This window comes from Scomber scombrus, chromosome 4 (genome assembly GCF_963691925.1).
Source record: "Scomber scombrus chromosome 4, fScoSco1.1, whole genome shotgun sequence".
Taxonomy (NCBI): domain Eukaryota; kingdom Metazoa; phylum Chordata; class Actinopteri; order Scombriformes; family Scombridae; genus Scomber; species Scomber scombrus.
This window is the reverse complement of record NC_084973.1, coordinates 12,717,486-12,741,205: the sequence shown is the minus strand read 5'-3', so window position 1 is coordinate 12,741,205 and position 23,720 is coordinate 12,717,486. Positions and strand designations below refer to the sequence as shown.

Sequence of the window (23,720 nt, the reverse complement as noted above, 5' to 3'; positions counted from 1 at the left end):
TATTCATGACAGATTAGTTAATTTTTATTGTGTGATTTTTGAGCATTCTACCAGTGTGGTTTCAAACTGATTTTTCCACGGTATATAAAATTATAACACATAACTGTTTAATCACAGTACAGTTACAGAAATTTCATTTATGGAGTATGATATTAAAATTTCATACATTACCTGACTATGAGCAACAAGCTTGAAATAAGTTGCAGTGACATAGCTGCTATAAATGTGTTTATGTTTTTACTGTCATTGCAGTCACTGCTTTTTTAAGCCTTGCAGTACGGCCCGATCAATACTGTTGATACCAAAAAATTCTCATATCAATATATTGGACAATAATCGTATTTAAACAAAATAGATACATAAACTCTAATTTTTTTTAGTGATCCCTAAAATTTGGTTATTAAACACTGGACAAAGGTGTGTAATGGAAGTATGATATTTTACAGTCAAACAATACACTTTATTGTATAAAATAAATATATACATTTTATATTTATCAACAACAAAACATGTACCTATATATTAAACTTGAATTAAGCAAAAGTATCAAATACACATATTGGACAATATATACCCCAATACCGATATGTCTATGATAGGCCAATACTGGCTGATAATATAATAATATATAATCGGTCAGGTTCTACTTTCCAGTGTCCCCTCTGCCAGCAGTGCTCATCTCAAAACATTTAACAGCATTCTCAATGACCTCAGAAATATTTGTTTGATTTGTGTGTGTTTATAGAAGTTTGATTTTTAGAGGTTTGTGCAGCAACAAGTGACATGTGTAGTGAAATGTTAGGATATATCGAAGCATGTATAATTTTATAAAATGTAGTTGTTGCTGATCTGCATATAATCAGAATTAGAAATATGTTTTCCTTTCAAAACTTTTGACTTCCTTCTGTTTGTGAAGTTTTGAATCACATTTCTAGGGAGAACATAAATGATCATCCTTTTGATAAACAAGGCTTCCATTTCCCTATTTTCTATTCCCCCACTCTTCAACCTCTTTACTACCAGTGAATGGCATTTAATACATCTTCAGCATCCTCAAAGACACCTCTTGGAAGAAAGGAATTCTTCAGTATGAATAGGATCCAGCATTTTCAATATTTCCCCTACATGCTTTGAAATTCAGGAAACCCTTTCACCCTCTCCTCGACCGCTTCTTCTTTCTTGCCCCCCTGCTTCTTCCTTCCTGCTCCTCCTCCTCCTCCACCTCCACCTCCTTTTGCCCCAGTCTCTGCTCTGTGCACGCTGAAGTGGAGCCCCTGTACAGGCGTGGCGTCCTGGGGAGAGCTAGTAAAGCATTTATTACGGGCTTTGCAGTCCTGTATTATACTGGCAAGCACAGAGCCACTCATGCTTGGCCTTTAACTTCCCTCTGAAGTTCAGCCATACATGAAAAGAGGGGGCTCCGGCCCACTAATATATTCCTGATTTAATATTGTATCAGAAATAAGGGACGGAGTAAAGATATGAAGAAAGGGGAGAAAACTTGTGCTTAAAAATGTAAATGTAATCCTTGAGAGGTTTTTTCCATGCCTCTTCACTGGTAGTTTGCTGATTAAATATCACGTGGTGACACTGGCAATGCCCAGCGGAGCTTTTGAACCCTGGATCTGTGAAGAATCCTTTTCGAGGCTTTGTGCGTGGGCTGTCTACCATAACTTCCTCTCAAGTAACAATATAGGGATGAGCGGACAGGAAGCAAGACTACTTTCTCACCACTACATTCAATCACTCGCCGACTACCCCGATATTAACTTTGTTGGGCTCAGGGTGTAAGTGGAAAATCTCTGTCTGTAAAAGAGGAAAAGAGCGAGGCGAATTTCCCCAAACTCTCCATCTTCATTTTTTTCCGTCCCTTTTTTTCCCCTTGAAAGATCTCCCCCTTTTCTCATCAGTCTTCTTAATTTGCATCCTCATTGGCGGGTCGTACTTTTTTAGGTCAGGCTTCTTTTTTTTTTTTTTTGGTAGCTGGGGATGGTATTTTATTGGTGTGTTCACCATATGGAGGGGGACAATGGGCAGGACATCGGGCACACCCTAATTTCGGATTTCTCTCTTCCGCCTCTTCTCTCTGTTGGGTGTGTTTGTCCGTTGTGTGTGTCCTGGTCGAAGGAGAGACCCTCCTCCACAGAGCTTGCAAGAGGAACCAAGTGGAAACGGTGCTTCAGATCCTGGCGCTTCCTGGCACGGATGTCAATGTTAAAGGTAAGACTTTCTCGCTTTCCCTTTTTCTATAACCTCTGTCTCACCGTCATCTCACTTCACTCCCACTGTTTGCTCTAGGGTTCCGAGGAGCGATTAACATTGGTGAAAAAAAAAGAGGAAACAAGAAATAGGAGTACGTGTGCGTCATCATTGAGGTTAACCTTTAGCAAAAATGTAAAGGGTGTGTCTAAAAAGAGTGGGATGAGTTTGGAGGCTTAGATTTATAGATTTACAGTCACTTTGCTGAGTGACTTGGACGCCTTTTGATATTTCAGAATGACTTTCTTTTGTCCCTTTAGGTCAAATATAATGACTTATCCTCCTTTTATGGAAATGTTGTGCTGTTTTAAAGGTTTCTCCGATTTTGTAATCACCCTTTAATAGCAAACCTAAATTAACTTGCTTCTCGGTAGGGGGCTCATGCAAGAGGTTATGTCCAAAATGTGATCAGGCAGAACTGTGCGCAAAATGGTAAAATAAATTACCGCTGTCACCTTTCAGTCGTCTGCCAAAATGAGGCCCATGTTAATTGAGGGAGAACATTTTCGGTTGGAGTCCTTTCTTGTCAGATAAAACCGATCTACGTTATGATGTGCTCCAAATGGGCTTTTTAAATATGCCATGGGACTTGTCCATTCATTACCATTGTAATTTTGGAAAGTAAGGGTGTAAAACATGAAAATATTGGCTAACTATTTGGATGTTTCTGGTAAAATCTAGTGGCACAATGATTAATAAACTTCAATCCTTAGCAGCCTTAATTCAGTCATGTTAATGTGTCAGTGGACATAGACAGATAAGTCATTGATAATATTTGTTAAAAGTTCTTCTAAAAAATTGCTGGCTTGAATATAGAGTTTAAAAGCCTTCACCACTTTCAATATTAGTTTAAACCATTTTCCAAGTTGTCTTTTAACAGTCTCTCAATTTGGGAACCTCCTAATAGCCCTTGGTAGCTCACTTGTTAGCTGAGTTGTTAGCATTCAGAGCTCAGCGCAAACCAGTGGGTTAACCTTCTCACGCCAAAAGTAGCCTTTTCAAAAATGTTTTTTTTTTTAATCAACACACTCCAATTAAACTTTAAAGTTGCCCACTGCTGTAATTTTGAAAATATTCATATGTATTCAATGTTTTGATACCTGTAATTCTGTATTAAATGTTGTACTTAATTTACGTTTTTCCAGAAAGCGCATTCTTCACATATCTTAAAAGTTGAACCTTTTTAACCTTAAAGGATACCATTACCATTTATCTTTTACTGAGCATTGTTTGTGTGTTTGTTTGTATGTGTGCATTTGTTTACTATTTAGATCATGCAGGCTGGACTCCCCTACATGAAGCATGCAATCATGGCAGCACTGCATGTGTGGAGGCATTGCTACGTCACCACCCCATCCCTGTCATTAATAGTCAGGTGGAAGGAGTCAGTCCTCTTCACGATGCTCTGCTCAACGGACACATGGATATTGCCAAATTGCTACTGGAGCACGCAGGTGGGTTAGCTAAGAGTTGCAACATGAAAGAAAGATTGAATTGTAAAAAAATTAGCTAACACAAAATAAAATAACTCAAGTATGTATATTTGATTTAATTTCTAATCATTAATGATGGCTAAATATTAATTTATAAGTAAGTAATATTGTTCATGCATAGTGTTTGCTAAGCAGCACATTGGTACTTCTGTGAGTGTCGGGTGTTATACACAGGTCTGTGGTGGTTGGCATCCAAGCTGTTGAATGCTGACATTCAGCAACACTCAAGAGTTGGCTGCAGTATTGCATTCGCAAGCTATCATGTGATTAGCTGAGTCATTTTCTAATCTATACAACAGATGGATGGAAGTACATGAATGCACCATTCTGGCAGACTTCTCAGTCAGTCCATTTCTGCTACATGGAAAATGATTATTATAACAATGCGAGAAGTACCTTCAAAATAAATAAAAAACAAAAATTATAAAATGTATGTTGCTTATAAATGCTCTGAATGTGACTCAGCCATTCAGAATAGCAGCAGACTATTTTTTTTTTTTTTTAGTTTCATTCTGTTGTAGATTTTTAAGCCAACCTGTATCCCTGTCAATTCCATTACATAAGCATGTTCAATTAAAAATGGTACATGTTTATATTTCCTAATTGGATGGGATATACCAGACTGTTACCATATGTTTTCATGTAATCCATCTTCCTTGAAACGATTCATTAAACCAAATGATTCCTGTCACATTGATGGAATCATATAATGTTAAAATAAAACACCTTTAACTTGTCTGGCCATTCAGCTGCCAAAAGAGCTAATCTGTAGAATTAGCCATTTAGCTAATGATTTACTGCAGTGGCGGGCTGTGTGTCACTGCTGCTGTAGCCAAGACAAGCTTTCAATTTAATGTAGCCGACAAATGTAGCTGAGCTTACTGGCAAATTTAATGCTGCTTTCGACCTTATTAGCGAGGCCAGTTTTATCTTAACTAGCTTCATGGGAGAGCGCAGGACCTGTTGATGGTTGGAACTGAGTATCAGACATGAAGTCTTTTTTTTTTCTTTTTAAAGGGTCAACTTCAGTTTATTTATCACAGAGTAGTATTCAGCCTGTGAAAACGGTTATATGTCTTCTATACCTCAGGAGGGAACTTCCCAAAGTCTTAAAAGATAAACCTAATGATGTCATCAGGGTTCATTCAGCTTGGGCTTGGCGACTTCATATTTCTATATATGACACATGTGCTACAAAGTGGGGGCATGATTTTTTAAAAACATGGGCATTTACAAGGCGGAGAAAATCTAATGAAAGCTGCTATTGAGTTGCACTACGGGAAATGAAGGATCCAGTATTTCTGGAGATGTCAAGACTAAGAGTCAAGATTTCTTAGGCTCTGCTGCCTGGATTTTGATAATTCTTTTTAAAATCTATCTCTTGTAAATGTCTTAACTGTATGTAAACACAATACTAAATCACTCAACTACCCCTTTATTGCTTAAACTCATAGTTCTGTGTGTTTCTGGGTAATTTATTGGTAGTATTATCATGAAAGCTTTTTGGTGAGGATAAGACAAGCTCAGGTCAAGAAACTGATGTTTTTAGGTAAGATACACAGAACATTATATAAGAACTGATACTTGCAGATACCTACAGCACCTAAACACTAAAGAATTATAGGTTGCACATATATATGGTGCAACCAGGACAAATAGAATTGGTGCTGGCCCTCAGAGGCCGTATTGGTTGCCTGCTTCCCTACTTTATGAATTCTAGATCATCTATACAATCTCTCCCTCTGCCCCCACTGCTTGTTTTCATAATCCTCATACAATCTTGCACTACAGTGTCTGTCTAAACAGATTATGCCATCACCTCATAAGATGTCTGTTAATGTCTTTCTGACAAGATTAAAGGAGTCAGGATCTGCCGCTCGCGAAATTCACATGCAGGTTTTTGTGGGAATGTGTCACAACAGAACTAGTTTGTGTGTCTGCATGTTCGCTTGCCACATACAGTCTGAGCTCAGGGGGGTTGAAGTGAGCGTGACGGGTGTCAGAGCTCAGGAGAGGGTGGTGTAGCTGGGTGTACGGCAGCAGGTGGCAGAGGTGTGTGTGTGTGTGTGTGAGCGTCTGTGTATTTGGTAGGGTGGGGAGGGGGTGCCATTTGCCAGCGTTGAACAAGTCTCTCATGTAACATACCTCTGCCTCTGCTCACTTCTCAGTTTGACTAATTATAGTTAATTTGATTCGACTTTCCCATTAACACATGTACATATTCTGTCCTCAAAAAATAAATTAGACTGGGATTGTTTGGTCCCGGAGAGGAAACAAGTGAGCGTTCCTTTTTTCTTTTTTTTCTCCTTTTTTTTTTTGCCCTTCGTCAGAAACAGGAGGTAGAGCAAATTAAAAGAGGTCAGAGGAAGAAGCAGCTATCTGTATCTGTAAAATTAGAAGGGAGAGAGTAAGTGTGTGTGTGTGTGTGTGTGTGTGTGTGTGTGTGTGTGTGTGTGTGTGTGTGTGTGTGTGTGTGTGTGTGTGTGTGTGTGTGTGTGTGTGTGTGTGTGTGTGTCTATGCAGCAGACGTCTGGCCTGCCGTCTAGGCCAGGTCTCTTCGCAGGGACCAAGCAGAACAACGGGAAGGAGAATACTCTCAATTTGAAACACCTGCAGGCTTGTACATTATACTTCTTTTTCTCACTAGCTCTCTCCTGACTGTTTGCTATTTCTTCACACCTTGATGGTGGGTTGTCTAAAGGCTACAGCAGGGAGTTGGTGAGGAGGTGGTCTTCTTGACTCCAGGCTATACTGCCTTTCACAGTCTCTTTTTCGTGATCTCCATCTGGTTGCCATGGACACCATCAATAGGCTCATTTTTCCTTCTTCTTTTTTAAAGATTTCACTTACTTTAAGTCTGTTAAATGTGGAAAGTTTTGGCTTTAGGGGCAACATCCGACGTGGTTACCGTAACCATCTTTATGTAGTTGTTCATTCCAGTTTTTACTCCAAACTCCATCAGGTCTTTTGTGCTTGTGGCTGCATTTCTAACACCCATACATCAGACTCCTTTTTAAATCTTGGCCTGGGAGACTCACTGCACTGTCCCATGATAGGAATACAGGCTACTGAGCCAGATGCGTTTCCATTCCTCTCTTTCTTTAAAAAAAAAATTATATTCCCATTTTTTTGCTTCTTCTTTTGAGTGCCCGCTAGATCTCCTGAAACTGTTATTCATTGAAGCATTCACCCCGTTGTCCTAGTTGTTTCCAACAGCTGCCAAGGTTTTGGTAGGCCAGAGAGGGCAACACTGACACTGGCACACCAACAAAGCCTTTATTTGGGAGTGATCTCACCCCTTTGTAAGCCTGTCTGCTTGGAGGCCTGTGCTGTGGGTGTGTGTGCATGTGCATTTTTAGGGGTGAATTGTAAGGGGGGAGGAATGGATGGATCCCACCCCTACCCCTTCTACCTCAGTCCCTCCAGGCTTATGGGGCTGGCAAGGAAAGGATGCCATGGCTGAGGGCAAGGCTGACTCTGCTCTCCTCCCCTCCTCCTCCCATTGCCCAAGGCCATCCCACATGACCCTGTGTGAGAGTGTGTGTGTGTGCCTGGCTTGTTTTCACACATTATGGATGTGGCCTTGGCTATATATCTTGTTGTGTATGTGTATGCATGCACAAATATTTTTCTGAATCTCAAATACTGTAATGAGTTTGCACTGGCTTGCAGTTAAGTATTTGTAAGTGTGCATGTGTGCTGACATTCCCTGTGCTCCTTCCTCAGCTGGTAGGAGTTCTTAAATTTTGCAGGGTGGCCAGGCCCGCCGGTAACCCTGATTGGAATGGAAAATGACCCGAAGCCTTTAGCTTTGCAGTTCAGACTTGGCACACACACACACACACACACACACACACACACACACACACACACACACACACACACACACACACACACACACACACACACACAGAGGAGGCGTGTCACCGAGCGAAGGCAGTGGAGAAATAAAGAAAGGAGCCTTTAAGCTGTCATCCCTCTGCCCTGTGACTGTAATCGCTGATGGCGTCCTCTCAATACAGCCCACCATGTTAGTAAGCGCAGCTAGTCCACCTCGACCCATAAACACACACATTCACGCACACACACTCACTCTTTTAGATACTAGGAGGGGAAAGAGTTTGTAGATCAGAAATAATTGTTCAGGTATGAAAAAGTGTTTTCGTTGTTGTTTCTCTTTTGTCTAATTGCTTGACTAAGGTTCAAAGAAGGCAAGAGAGGTTGCTACATACTTCAATCTCTTTGGATTTTAGTGCACACACGCTTGATGCACAGCATCCCGCAGTCCCTGCAGATCTAAATGTGAACGAGTGTTTGTGGAGCAGAAAGATGTCATTTGCTCAGTGGCACAGGAAACACACAGTCCCCTTGGACCATTGTAGTCAGTCATGGTTTGTCTGTACACACACACACACACACACACACACACACACACACACACACACACACAGACAGACAGACAGACAGACAGACAGACAGACAGACACACGCACACACAGGTAGTGCTTTAGACACACTTGGGCCTCTTCTCTGTCAACACAGTAAAGAAAGTTCATTCTGCACAGCACTTATTTCCCTGTGGGTCCTGAACTGGCAACTGTATGGAGCTAAGCACTCGTACTATAAGAGGTGAGGTAGTGTTTTGAGCCCTCGGCTTCACTCGGGTGTTGATGTTTCAACTGTGGGTTTCTCCAGGCTGTATTTCAAGGACTTCCCTCACTGGGAATTTTCAACTAGGCTCTTCTTCTTTCTCCTCTCTTCCTGCCTGTCTCTCACTACCTACCAATCCCCCCACCCCACTGAACCTTTCTTTCTTCGTTTTTCGGGTGGCTGCCAGGATTAATTGTGAAGCTCTATCCAACAGTCTCCCCCGGTTGTTCCTCACTGTGTTCGAAGAGGAGAGTGAAACCCCTTTTCAGATAAACGTGTGTGCCTACGTGTGTTTTATACAGATGAGGGCCTAGAGCACAAAGGACTGGGGTGATAATTTTGTGATTTGTTACCAAAGGTTTATCACAGCCTTCTTATGCTCAGCACCACTTTCTTTATTTTTTTTCGGTAATTAGTATTTTTATTTTTCTGGTCAATGAGTCGACTGACTCGTATACATAATAATAATAATGATGATAATAATAATAAAAATAATAATAATAACAACCGCAACAAATAAAAATAAATGAAAAAAAAACTGATCAAATGCATATTCCTTCTTTAAATGCACCATAATCTTATCTGATTTACAAGCAAAAGATACCTTCTCAGACACACAAAGAATGTGTATTTGCACTGTGTATATTAGTATTATGTACACTGTGTGTGCTTTACTTCAAGATCTGTCCCCATTAACAGTGTATGCCAAGTACTCTTCTCACTTCACCACCGATTTCTCAGTCCTGCTCTTAGAGCTGAAATAAATGTGTTTGTACGATGCCACTTTGCCAACTTTGTGAACCACTCCTGGAAAGAGGGCTCACCTGGGTTCCTCCAGTTTCTCATTATGATTTGCTTTCCCACCATTTATACTGGTCTGAATAACGCTAAATTGAGAATTTTAAATTGGATGAATCTAATTTCATGTCTCTTGATACCCTCTTAATGTCTTCACATACTTTATATGATCCTACATTTTCTTAAAATGAGGGTCCAAATTATTATATTATATTTTCTGATGTGCCCAGGGAAGAGAATATGGAGATATAATCCAAAAGTAATAGAACAGATATAACTGGGTATGAGGCAAACCACAATATGTCATCTGCATAGAGTATAAGCTTATGTGTAAACTCCTTAATTATAATTCGCTGAATATGTGAGTTCATAAAGATAGATGCCAGAAGAACTTTGAGAGCTAGACAGAACAGTGCTGGTCACAATGCCGACCCCTGTCAGGTACCTCTAACAAGTCTAAAATAGGATATGGGTCTTTATAAAGGATTCGATCTCAAACATTTTTGGCCAAACCCAAAAGCTCTAAGCATGTGAAACATGTATCTCCATTCTATCCTATCAAACCCTTTCTCAGCGTCAAGTGAAGAAGTTCCTGTTGAGTCTCTGAGTCTCTTGAATAAACTTCATGGGCTCCTTTGTAGAAAGTATAATCTCTGTCTATTGGATGGTGCAGCCTCCACACATCTGTAAGGCCCAAAGATGTACACATTCCTTTAACAATTAAAACCAAATCAGGCACTCTGCTAAATGTAGGCTTACTGTGATCAAGGATTTTATCTAAAGCACTATTGAAATCTCCCCCTAGTATTACGGGATAATGTCCAATATCATGCAACTTAACTTTCGTAGACTATAAAGAAATGATTCACATTGGGTGCATATACTTTGGTCAGGATCAGGGTCTGCCCCTGTATATCTGCTAGTATTATAACTAATCTGCCCTCTTTATCCTTAACCTCCTTCTGAGTCTGAACTGTAAACATGTTTTGATTAATATAGCTACCCCTCCACTTTGAGACAACCCAGCACAAAAAAGATATATTTCCCACCTAGTCCCTTCATAGTTTAACTGATTCCCATGGAGAGTTGTGTGTTTCTAGCAAAAATATTATAAGTCGTTTCTAGTTTTCAGTTACCTCGAAATCATCTTCCTTTTAATTGCAAAACATAGTTCATTCATGTTTGCTGGTCATTTACAATATTAATGTATTTGTATTAAAATATAGACATTACCAAACACCACTGCGACATCCACAAACACCAGACATAAAACCAGTCTGCCATAATGAATATTAGAACCAAGAATAGTGTTGAAATATAACAGAACAGTAATCCACTTATGTCCGTGACTTACAGGACAAGTAGAGCCCAAAAGCCCCCTGCTTTGAAAATTCATATCCAGAAATATGTTCAGATAATGGGTTAAGGAAAACAAATAGGGGTTTGGGTAGAAAAGTTATCCACTGATTCTAAACTAGGGGTAACCATCCCTAAACATTCAATATCATGAGGACCATCAGCAACCCTGGATGTATTCTATTGCTTTCTCTGGATTGTCAAACATATGTGCGCTATTTCTACTTGTGAAAATCTTCAGACGTGCCGGGCAGAGCATGTTGAATGCAATCTTGCGCTCATGGAGTGCTCTTTGACAGTGGGGAAATGTTTCTAACTTCCTTTGCGTCTCCTTCGGGTAATCCGGTAAAATCACCACCTGTTTGCCATTCCATATTACACGTTTCTTTTCCCGTGCTGCTTCCATGATGTTTTGGCAATCTTTGCAGCTATTATCATTCAACCACTGTTCTTGTCCCCAGCTTGCAGACATGTCCTGATCCTGTGAGCATGATCCATCCATAAATTTGTTTAGGAATGTAGTAGTGTTGTTCTTTTCAGCCCCCTCTGGTATCGTAACAAATCTGAAAATATTATGTCTGGATCTGTCTTCAGCTATAACCGGCCTGTCTGTCAAAGTTGTATGTCCGCTTTTGTGGCTGCAGGATTGATGTTCTCGTTAGTTTGCTCATCCTCTAGTCTACTCACTCATTCTTCCAACTCTGTAATGTTAGAGATGAGAGAAGTTGGTTTTGTATTGAAGGAACATAGAAATTGTCCAAACAGCTGGCAACACAAGTGAGTACACCTCACAGTCAATGTCCAAATTGTGGCCAATTGTGTCGTTGTCCCTCCCTGGTGTCATGTGACTCGTTAGTGTTACAATGTTTCAGGTGTGAATGGGGAGCAGGGCTGTTAAATTTGGTGTTTTCTCTTTAATACTCTCATACTGGTCACTGGATATTCAACATGGCGCCTCATGGCAAAGAACTCTCTGAGGATCTGAAAAATGTAATTGTTGCTCTTCATAAAGATGGCCTAGGCTATAAGAAGATTGCTAACACCCTGAAACAGAGCTACAGCACGGTGGCCAAGATCCTACAGAGGTTTTCCAGGACAGGTTCCACTCGGAACAGGCCTCGCCAGGGTCGACCAAAGAAGTTGAGTCCACGTGTTCAGCGTCATATCCAGAAGTTGGCTTAAAAAAATAGACGAATGAGTGCTGCCTGCATTGCTGCAGAGGTTGAAGAGGTGGGGGGTCAGCCTGTCAGTGCTCAGACCATACGACGCACACTGCATCAAATTGGTCTGCATGGCCGTAGTCCCAGAAGGAAGCCTCTTCTGACGCTGATGCACATGAAAGCCCGCAAACAGTTTGCTGAAGACAAGTAGTCCAAGGACATGAATTACTGGAACCATGTCCTATGGTCTGATGAGACCAAGATAAACTTGTTTGGCTCAGATGGTGTCAAGCGTGTGTGGCGGCACCCTGGTGAGGAGTACAAAGACAACTGTGTCTTGCCTACAGTCAAGCATGGTGGTGGTAGCGTCATGGTCTGGGGCTGCATGAGTGCTGCCGGCACTGGGGAGCTGCAGTTCATTGAGGGAAGCATGAATTCAAACATGTACTGTGACATTCTGAAGCAGAGCATGATCCCCTCCCTTTGGAAACTGTGCTGCAGGGCAGTTTTCCAACATGATAACGACCCCAAACACACCTCCAAGATGACAACTGCCTTGCTGAGGAAGCTGAAGGTAAAGGTGATGGACTGGCCAAGTATGTATCCAGACCTAAATCCAATTGAGCACCTGTGGGGCATCCTCAAGCGGAAGGTGGAGGAGCGCAAGGTGTCCAACATCCACCAGCTCTGTGATGTCATCATGGAGGAGTGGAAGAGGATTCCAGTAGCAACCTGTGCAGCTCTGGTGAATTCCATGCCCAAGAGGGTTAAAGCAGTGCTAGATAATAATGGTGGTCACACAAAATATTGATAGTTTGGGCACAATTTGGACATTGACTGTGAGGTGTACTCACTTGTGTTGCCAGCTGTTTAGACATTAATGGCTGTGTGTTGAGTTATTTTCGGAGGACAGTAAATATATACTGCTATACAAGTTGTACACTCACTACTTTAAGTTATATCAAAGTTTCATTTCTATAATGTTGTCCCATGAAAAGATATAATAAAATATTTGCAAAAATGTGAGGGGTGTACTCACTTTTGTGAGATACTGTATGTAGATTTGTGTTTTTGTGGCTGAGTGAAGCTTTCTTTGTTCCATATTACTGCTGGAAGGTGAACTTTTTAAGTCTGCTGACATGTTTTGGTTTCAATTAACCGTTGCCCACAAAAGTACTGATATCGTAAGACGTTTTGAGGATGAATATAGGATGTTAACTACAATGTTAATGCAAGCACAAGTTTTAGGATGCCGTCGCTTATGCCTGCGTCAGGTGACTTCCATTCAGCACTGCATTTGTAATGCACACACAAACACACACACACACATCTTGGCTTTTTTTTCTCTTGATAGATTTAGTGAAAATGAAGGCCACCAGGAGCTAGATTATCTGAGAAGGAAAGGGTAAAGGCCAGGGAACATTAAATTATTTGTATTTATTTTGGTGCCCTCTTCAACTGCAAGGTCCATCTTGAGCTTTACACTTCATAGGACTACATGATAATTGAGAGAGGTGAACTTGTGAGTGCTGAAAATATGTTCTTTATATCTGCAAAAGAAAGCTGAGTTTCAAGGTTTAGTTCTTTCTTTTTGTTACCTTCTGGGCTGATTGAAAGGAAATACAGCATGGTCGTGGGCCAGAGATGATTTTGTTTTGTTGGCCATGAAGATCATTCTCTTTGTCTGTGCTCTAGCCCTGAACTCACATCATCGTATACTCCATAAAAAAAAAAAATGTTAATACTCCCTTTACCCCCTTTAAATTAAAACATTCAACAACAACTCAAGGAATTGAATAGTATATTGAAAAAGATAATGTTGCTAAAAAGTACAGGCAAAAGAGGAATTTAACTCATTTGAAGTTAATTAAAAATAAGTCAGCATGGGGTCTTGAAAGTCAACATTAGGGTGACGTTTGAACTCTGGCAGAGTTGGCCATATAGTGAAAATGAAGTGTAGAAGAAGACATTCAATAGCAGTTAAGTGTGTTTGCTTAAACCAGTCTTTCAATGACGAGCTAAACCCTGCAGTGATTGTGGAGTGTTAGTCTTTTAATTGTTAGAGTTGTGAAGGCCACCTCTAGCTCACCTCTAAATTGTTAAAACATCTCAAGAAAACAAAGAGTTTGGAGCGCTACAAGAATGTGCACACAGTGGAAGCACCTACTCATTCATCAAGAGTCTAAAGTCAGGCAGAAGTTATGAAGTGTGACTTTCCCTACACAATGTCAAATAAAAAGTCAGAAAAGAGACTTATAATAGCACAGTTACATTCAACAATATTGTTAATGTTGCCAAAACTGTGTGTAAAACAGTATATGATTGATAAAAGGCCTCTCATCTTGTAGTAGGAAAACCACAGGTGCTACTAACAACATTAAAGATGACTCGTTGTATTCAATAAGCCAAAACAGTGTCACTGTAAGCCAGCATACCCTATACTAGGAGCCTGAGGCGGATGAAGAGAATATGGCCATCTTTACACCTGTGTTCTTTCTCGCATAACAAAATGTCTTTTGGTTTTGTGTGTCTTTCCACAACAATCCAGAGAAAATTTCTAAAAGATTACTTCCTTCCTGATTCGCCTCTAATTATTTTCCCTAATAATCAATAATAGTAATCAGTTTCTGCTTACTGTTGGACACAGATTCTTGGAGCAACATCAAAGATTATTTTTTATTTAACTAAATGAACACTCCGCCTTGCACTTTTTAATTTGCACAGAACACATATATTGTTGCGCTTCACCTTCTACCTTTGCACCATGTGTGCTGTGTATGAAAACGAGAGTTTAATGATAAAGAAAATACCAACTTCACATAGTCTGCACTGGTCCTTGCCACTGGTCTCATTGTGCCTATGAGAGCTTTTCAGAAACTGAATTCTAAAGTCAAGGTTTGTTTTAAAGTGTCAGTCACTCACAATTGGACATTCACGCCCTCTTCACACAGGGATTGGCCAAGTCTGTTGAGGTGACAGGGTAAGCATTGTTTGAACCTCTCTCTCCCGCTCTCTTCTTTCATTCTTTACACAACTGTCACTTTTCACATGTCACCCCTCATGGCAAGTTTCCCACTCCTGAAGTGTGGCTGTTTGGAACAGTTATACTCACTTTTTCCCTCCAATGTGGTCAGAAGACATTATACAAACTAGTTCATTCTCGGCGTACCCCCACCTTGATGTTTTCTGTGTTCATGGATTTAGCATTGATTTCCCTTTCCTATAAAGTCATTTGTGGGCACATTTCAGTCTACTTCTGTCAAATTAAGCACTTCAGAGTTTGCTTAACTAACTGCGTCTGTGTGCATGTTAATAGCATCATAGGAAACCGTTAATCTGCTTGCACATGAAGATTCAGTGCATAACATGATTTTAAATCCAACAGCTGATGGTAATGTTTAGCCATTTTTGATATAAGAGACCAGTTAAGAGTTCATTTAGGGCTCCACTTTGATCATTTAAGATGCTAATCGCCCACTGCTGATCAGCATCCAGTAAATCAGACTATATCTGATGCCCCCTCTCACCAGAGGTGTTGTAGTGGCAGGGGATTACATGAAGGCAGCTGCTGGTGTCCATGCCTTCACATCCTACTGTACCTTATCACCCCTCCACACCTCCTGTAAAAGGTTATGATCTGACTGTAATCAGTGCCTGAACACCGTTAATCAGACACAGCCTGTTAAACTGACAATCCTTTCACTGGCTATGTTGAAATGGTCTTCCATTAATATTGGTTAATTGTATTTACCTTATATGTAAAACAAGATACAAGATATTGGCCCAACAGCTTCATCTAATGGACCTTCCACATTTTTCCCAGCCATGTTTTCCTTTCCTTTTTATCTGCTGAATATCACACTAGAAAAGGGAAGAGAAAAAAATCAGTGAGCATTCAGTCACTGTTGCTAAAGCAGAGAGAGATCTTAGCACATTCACATGTCTGGCTGGTCTTTCTTTTTTCCTCTATCTGATGCCTCTCCGCTGGCTGCTCTGGTGCTTCACTTGGTTGGCCTTGTTGTTTTTGCTGTGGTTTCTAGTCGCTAGCTAGCAGCTCCCTGTGGATATGTGATGCCGTGCCCCTGGCTGCAGTTCGCACACTCACCCTGCCTCTCTTTCTCAGGCAAGAGAGAGAGAGAGAGAGAGAGAGAGAGAGAGAGAGAGAGAGAGAGAGAGAGAGAGAGAGAGAGAGAGAGAGAGAGAGAGAGAGAGAGAGAGAGAGAGAGAGAGAGAGAGAGAGAGAGAGAGAGAGAGAGAGAGAGAGAGAGGAGAGAGAGAGAGAGAGAGAGAGAGAGAGAGAGAGAGAGAGAGAGAGAGAGAGAGAGAGAGAGAGAAATGTTTACCATGCTGTGGAGCTGCCTGCTTCACAGCTTGTCTGCCTCAGCCCCAGCCTCAGACCAGAGAGAGACATAGGGGGAGGGAGCACTGCATCTTTCTTTCTTTCCTTCCCTCCCTCCCTCTTTTTGCACCAATTTTCCCCTCCTCCACTCTTGCTTTTATATTTCTTGTCTTCGCCTGCCCTCTAAAGGCCAAAGGGCTTTGCGCTCTGTGTGTGTGTGTGTGTGTGTGTGTGTAGACTGCATCTGGCTGGTGCATCAGGCGGTGGCTTTTGCTCAGCATGTGAATTCCCTCCCTCTGCCGTAGCTTCAGAGTTGAGGTCTTAGTGGGGCATTTTTGCATTCATGTACACGCACCCACGCACACACACACACACACACACACACCCACACACACACACACACACACACACACACACACACACACACACACACAAAGGATGGTGTAATTACCCTGTGCTCTCATGTAATACCCCAGGTGTTGTATTTATCTCCACTGCAGCATATCTGACACCCAGCGCCAGCACCTGGATTCACTTCAGTCACCGGCCCTGCACCAAAACCATTCCCCAGCCTAGAGTCTCATAAGTGTGTGTGTGTGTGTGTTGTACAAAATAAACAGCATGTGATGCTATTTTCGTGACTTCTGTTTGTAAATGTATCATTTAGCACTGGTTATGTCCAATGATATCTGTATGTAGTGCAGTTAGGCTGTTTTGTAGTACATAAGACTGTAATTTCTATGCCATGATGGATGACAGTGAGGATTCTATTGTACAGTGTGTGAAGGATTCTAATTCTGGCAGGGAGATAAATAAACAGATGATCAGCCAAAGGTAAAATACACACTTAATGGAAATAGAACAGAGAAATTCAGGCAGGTAAATAATCTAAATATAACAATCAGCAGAAAACACGCATTGACACATACAGTTAACTTTCAGGCCAACAGATCTACAATCAAAGGCACGCTGAGCCCAGGGCCATGCTGCAGTGGACCTGTCCTCCCCACACCAGTGTCATCCCTCCGATTTGAGCCTGTCTGTTAGCTGGTTTTGACACAATGACGACAGGGTACGCTGGAAAACTGTGCCTTTCAATCTTGCACTTCTTTCTCTATCTTCTCACTTGCTGATGATGTGAGTGAACAGGGCTGGGGTTGACAGACATGACAGAAGGAAAGCTAGAAAAGAGGCAGTGATAGGTTAGATTGGACTGAAAGACAGTAGCAGATTGCATTTCTGTATCAGTTTTATTGTCATTTCCAATTTTCGTCATCAGTAAAAGGGAACATTTCCTGTTGGTCACTGCACACATAAAACCCGAGTGCAACAAGATTTCTGTTGCATTTGTAATGTGATATCTGGCTTGTAGTGTAAGCGCTGCTTTGTCTGATGCTTTGTGCTTAAATTATCCCTATTTCTGTGATATTCGTTTACATATCTTTGCCATTTCAACAACTGAATTTCCCATGAGAGGAGAACATACTGTAGCAGTTTCATTTTACTTAACTGGAAGGAAATTCATGCATATCAAGAGTCACTGGTGTAGCAAGCAATTTAGTTTATGCACATACACTATGAATGTTTTTTTCTCCTGCAGACATCTGAATTTAGCCCCTTTTTTCGTTCAGTTTTATGTCTTTTATGTGTTACATGTAATTCTGTACTACATCCAACAGATTACAACACCCATACAAATACACAATTTATGACTGAGAAGCAGTTCAAATGCCCCTGTATTGTGGCAGGGAAAGCAGTATTACGTACAAGTGGAGAAAGTAAACTTTGTCCACTCTTCTTTTTTCCTCCTCAGGTAGGAAACATTGTATAAGGTGCGTAGGTTTGTCTTCCCATGCTTAAAGGCTCCTTGCAGAACTTGGTCCAAGGCTGGTCCTCTCAAAGAAAGGCACTGAACAGGATGCACTGTAATGAAAAACAACCTTAGTCTTCCAAACCATCCTGTTTTTATTTTTTATTTTTAGAGCTCATCCAGAAGTGATCATGGCGGATCCATTTTCCAGCAGACATCGTGTTGTGATTGTCTTTATAGGGTACTGTAGTGGTGGTTTAAAAAAACCCACACACAAACATATCCACATTCTGGTGGACTTGAACCTTTCGGCAATGTGTCACACCATGGTTGGCTTCACACATTACAGTCACTCCTACTGGATGAGCATAATGGTGAGGACAGCTTGTTATAGGAACCTGGTGATTATGACCTGCTGTGTGCAACTTCACTCTCTCTCTCTTTCACACACACACACACACACCATCCCGCTCCGTCTCCCTCTCCCTCCCCTCTGTCTTTCTCTTGTGGCCACTTTGATCAAATCTGTGCTCTTACGTCCTTGACTGCTGCCCCCGACGCCTGACCCCTGCATTTGAAATTTCCCCGCTTATGTAAAAGTTTATGTAGATTAATGCCACAATTTATGCAGATTGAGTTTTTGCCACTCAGGCTTGAAGCACTAAAAGGTAGATGAGCGCTGACCTTCCCCGCTAACAGCTTCGTGAGCTCTCACCGATTATCTCATAACTGCTACACATAGTGTTAGTTCTGTGGCAGGCAGAGAGATGGAGAGCAATTTCGGAATTCATAACGTTCCATTTTTAACTTTTTTTTTTTTTTTTTTTTTTTTAAATATTGTGTCATTTAAAAGAACGCTACATTCTGTCTTTTTGTCAAAATGGCATTTGGGAGGCTTAATAAGTGTGGTTTATGTCACAATGCATCTCACACACACACACACATGATTGTCCCACCTTTACATCAAGCTTTCTGCAGCCCCACATTGTCTGTCAAAGAGAAACAGCTGCCAGCAGTAGTATCAAACAGCCTTTCAGTCGTCTGTGTGTCATGCCAAGCCTCCACAGAGCTGTAAACTTGCTCACAAGTGGGCGCAGCATTGCTGAGGTTGAACAGTCAAGTGCCATCAAGAGCATTTTGCCATAGAAATGGGTCTATCTGAAAGCAAACAAAGGGCTCACACTTACCTCGACCTGCTCCATGTAGGCTAAGTGCACACAGGCCTGTCTGACACTGGGAAATGGCTTTCAGTGTGAACAGACAAAGCAGAAGAACAGAAAGAGGGGATGTAATTGTCATCTTTGTAACTTTTCTTGTTCTGATAGAGAAAAACAAACAAAACTGCAGCATTCATCTGTGACTGTCATGTTCAGTTTGAATGTGGAGAGGCAGGTCTGAAAGGGTGAAGGCAAGGTTACTGGAGATATTTTGGTGATGATGTAAAGATATTTGTGTTTGTAACATCAGCGTGCCTCATCTGTCTCTTTCACTAAATTATTACTGCTTATCTTCATTGAAAGTTCAAGCCAAGAGTATTTGTGCCGCAGTCACAAACAATTTGGATTAGTTCATAAACTTTGCTGGAACAAATCATCCTTGCAAACCACTTTTTCACATCTATAAGAAGCGTGAACTTTTAACAGCAATTTTCTGATGTCACAGTCAAGGTCTGTTGCGAGTTTGTCACCCATGGTAGCTCCCTGTGTTAGTGCTACTGTTGATACTGTAGAAATGAGCTCACTCACAGCATTACATCAAAAAGCTAACAGGAAAGCGGAGCCTCCATCAGGTCACTAGCCCTCTGTGCTTTTTACACAAACACAGAGTGACCCACCCGTCACACAGTTACGACAAGGTGTCAGCTGAAGTTAGCACTGGACTGAGCTAAAAGCCTTGCCTGGCACTGAGGCCCAGTGGGAAAACAGCTGTTCACTTTAACTCATCATTACACTGTGTGTGTGTGTGAGGGGAGTATCTGTATTAGTGTGTGTGCTGTATAGCATGTAGGTTCATGTGTGTGTCTGCACACTATTTATATCTGTTGCTGTGTTCTGCCATTGACCCGTGCAGTGTCTCTTCCGCCTTATTTAATAATGATGCTTCACATTACACTCATTAACCTCTTAAGTCTTCCATTCAAAACCAAATACTTCAAATTTGATCAAATCCTTCTGTATTGCAGCTTGCCAAAAGTACAGCTGAATGTTATCAAATATAATTTTAAATCACCAAATGCCCTCTGTGCTAATTTTACCTCACAAGTACTTTTCAGGTGATGCTCGTGACAAGAGGCAACATAAAGATGAGCTTATTAAAGGTAGAATAAATCCTGGCGGATCATAGTGCATGAATGATTGAGTAGTGCCTGTATCTAGATTTTCTGTTTTGCGTGTGTGTGTGTGTGAAGGTTGTGACATGCTGAATACATAATGTGCTGCTATCCTTGTGCTTTCATGCAGAGTTGTCTCATTTCTATAGAGCAATCAGGACCTCTTAAAGACCCTCTCTCTGCCTTTGTACAGTATAGATGAAGTGTTCCATGCAACCAGAAAAAATCTGAGTTGACTTTTGAGTTCATTTTTGTGAAAATACTCATATTAACATCGATTCTGTCGCTCAATGTAGCAGGGCAAGAAAAATAGATGCCTGTCACACGTATTTACAGGAAAACGTTTGCAGTCATGAATGTCTCAGGTTGTTTCCATTTGGTGCTGCATTTTGAAGGAGTCAGCAGACAGAGAACCAGTCAGCTTTAAAGAGGGAAGCGCTGAGCCCATGCGTACAATCTATTCAGGCATCATTATATCATCTTGGACGAACAAGCTCGTTATGTGTACTGCGTATGTACCAACACCTTGAAGCAACACGTAGCAGCATCGAGCTGTGAGATGAATGTTCTTCTTTTGAGGACAGTAAAGTTGCGTTATCTGACTCTGTGTTCCTCTGTCCCCTGCAGGCTCATTTCTCCTCCAACAGTCTTATGGAAATGGGCAGACTGCACTGGATCTTGTCACTGCAACAAGTCAGAGGGAGGAGCTCCTCCACAGCGCGCAGGTCGGTGACTCTACCCTGAGAAAGAATGTGTCCAGGGGTTTGAACCTTCCCCTCCTGGAGGCCGGATCCTCTCTGCTGTCACACCTCATTTTCTCCTACCGGCAGGAGAGGGGGCTTCCAAGCCGCACACAGTCCAATGACAAGATCCAGAGTCTGGGGAACAGGCTGGTTCGAGCCCTGGAGAAGGACTCCCTCAAAAAAGTGACTTTGGGCTGGACAGACCAGCGGGCGGTGAGGCTGGTGGTGGATGCAGAGACACTGTTGGAGGTCGGCAGAGGGAGTTACCTGGGGCAGGTGTCTCAGGCAGTGAAAGAGTGCAATGGAGAGAACACTGTGTTGCTTATGGAGGTACTAGAGGATTTAAAGTCTCAGGGAGAAGCACTAATGGCTGACCTGTGACATTTATTCAATGGAAAACATATTGAAAAAGACATGAAGTGCACAAATAAGAAAGACGACCTGATTAAAATGTTAACCAAAGTGCATCTGTGTTAGTTATATAATCCACCATGACCTTAGAACACACCTCGGGGCCTTCTGTTGATGCATGCTTCCAAACTAATGTTGCCTTCTCCTGTTTTCCCATTTAGGTAAATGCTGCATGTGTTGCATGTGTTTTTTTTTTTTTTTAAAGCTGACTGTAGGTTCATTTCTACAGACACACAGTTGTATAAGAATTTGATTGTAACTACATAATTTGGTTATATTTCACTACATAGTTTGTTGTCAAATATTTTATACTTAACAGATATTTCCAAAATGGAAAATGTTGCTTTCTGACGTGGAAAATGTTGCCATAGCAACACTAATATTTCTGTGTAGACTGTTACTACCTCAAGTGAGTTTTTTTACTTTTCTTAATTTTCAACAGATGCTACTGTTATTTATGACAAAATAAAGAAAAATGAGTTGAGTTTTACATTTTTACATTTCGCACAGCGTCATGTGGGGACCACTCTCAAAGAGTAACATCAGTTCTCACAGAAGTTATCATGGTTTGAGATGCTTGAGACACTGATGTGCACTCAGGGTCTCAGACACACAGACAGCAGTGAGGAATGAGCCACTTCCTGAAGCTGAACATGAATGAGGAGAGGGGCTTAGGCCTGCGTGTTGGAGTGGGCGATGGAGCAACGGAGGTGAGGAGAGGGGGGATTTGAACCTGAAGTGCGGTTACTGTTTGAGAATGAGATGAATAGTCTTATTCCCTTTGCTGCTACCGGTGTCGGCATGTCTATGTGGAAAGCACATTTTGCAAGAATCCAGACTTTCTGAAGATGATAAAAAATATTTAATCTCATGTTAATCTTTTGTTTTCTTTCAAAATAAGCAACATACATCAGATGCATTTAATTTCTCAAACCAGAAATATATACATTTTCTCATGACTTTTGCCTCTCCTGACCCATCCATGTCGCAGCTCATACAGTATTCCTGTCCTGAAATGAAACTGGTCAGAACTGGGCACATGAGGATGATGTCATAGGCAGGCAACGTTGCAGGCGGAAAAAGACATATCTTTGAAAATGAGGCAGGCATACACCTACTTTACAATATTATCACCAGACCATCAACAGGCATACTGTATAAAATACAACCATAAATTAATAAGTAGTAAGCTATGTACAGTATCATTTAAAAAATAAATAGTCTCAATTCAAATTGGTGCAAATAAAAGTTATTTTTCCTTTACAGCTGTCAGTCTGATACATTCCTTTATATAATTTATTTTTATCTGCATCATACAAAATAAAAACACTTTGGTTTGCTTGCAAACATAGCCAAAACCAAATAATAAATGACAAAGAGAAGAAATGGTATTTGGATGCAATACCACACAATAGTCACCACATTTTTCTGTAAAATAACTACATACAGTAGTAGACACATATCAGGTATTCAAATGGTCCCTTCAGGCATTATAAAAAGCCATCGTTCATGAGCCAGAGTGTGTTTGTTGAGGAGGCTATAATCAGTCTGCGATGCTGCTCTTGGGGGACAGTCTGTTATTGTCTTTCAAGTGGATTCCTCAAAACAGCAAAACAAAATCAATGGCCCTCTGGAGTGACAGATTCGAGCCTGTTGATATTTAAGCATGGAGATGGATGGGTAAAGAGGGAAGGAGGGAGCAGGAGGGGGTTAGAGGGGATGGGAAGCAGACAGACAGACAGACAGGGTAAGAGGATGATAAAATGGCAGAGGAAAAGTAGAGCTGCATTGGGGAGGGAGGTTTTAAAGAGATAAAGATGGACAGACAGACAGACAAAGGGGGAGAGCTGGGAACAAAAAGATGGAGAGAGGAGGAAAGATGGAGGCAGGGATCAGTAGGATGAGAGGAGACCTCCTCAAATGTAGCCCGAGCTGTGATCTTTCAACAGATGCTCAGTGCGAAGCCCAGGAGACCGTCCCTTCAGACAGGGTCGCAACCCTGCTCACTGACGAATGAGGGAACCGCAGAGAGAGCAAACGGAGAGAAGCATGATGGGAAGAGGGATCTGAAATAGCATAAAATACATACACATACACACACATATCCTTCTATCTCTGACATCTCAGACCTTAGTCCCCTTAGAGCCTTGTCTTGTCACGCAGCGACTTGCTGCTCATCTAGCTGACGGACTTCTACACTAGCAAACCCCACACCAAATAACAGCTGGCACTTCTGCTGCACCCCACGCACTTTTTACATGCTGACACACACACACACGCCGAATGAAGCTACGCATCAGTCTACAGCTGGAGGGGAGATACAATTGTAACACACACCAACACTGAGAAAAGCAATATGTCTTTGATTGCAT

General features: G+C 41.4%; 1 protein-coding gene across 1 annotated transcript in view; it reads left to right on the top strand.

Moving 5' to 3' along the window:
• slf1 (SMC5-SMC6 complex localization factor 1) overlaps positions 1 to 21,565 on the top strand; it is a 40,119-nt gene extending 18,554 nt beyond the window's left edge. Inside the window, exons 16-18 of the mRNA XM_062417723.1 lie at positions 2,128 to 2,220; positions 3,531 to 3,713; positions 20,822 to 21,565. Coding sequence (XP_062273707.1) covers positions 2,128 to 2,220; positions 3,531 to 3,713; positions 20,822 to 21,318 — 773 coding nt within the window. The 3' untranslated portion in view covers positions 21,319 to 21,565. The remainder of the gene's footprint in view (positions 1 to 2,127; positions 2,221 to 3,530; positions 3,714 to 20,821) is intronic.
• The last annotated feature ends 2,155 nt before the right edge of the window (positions 21,566 to 23,720 follow it).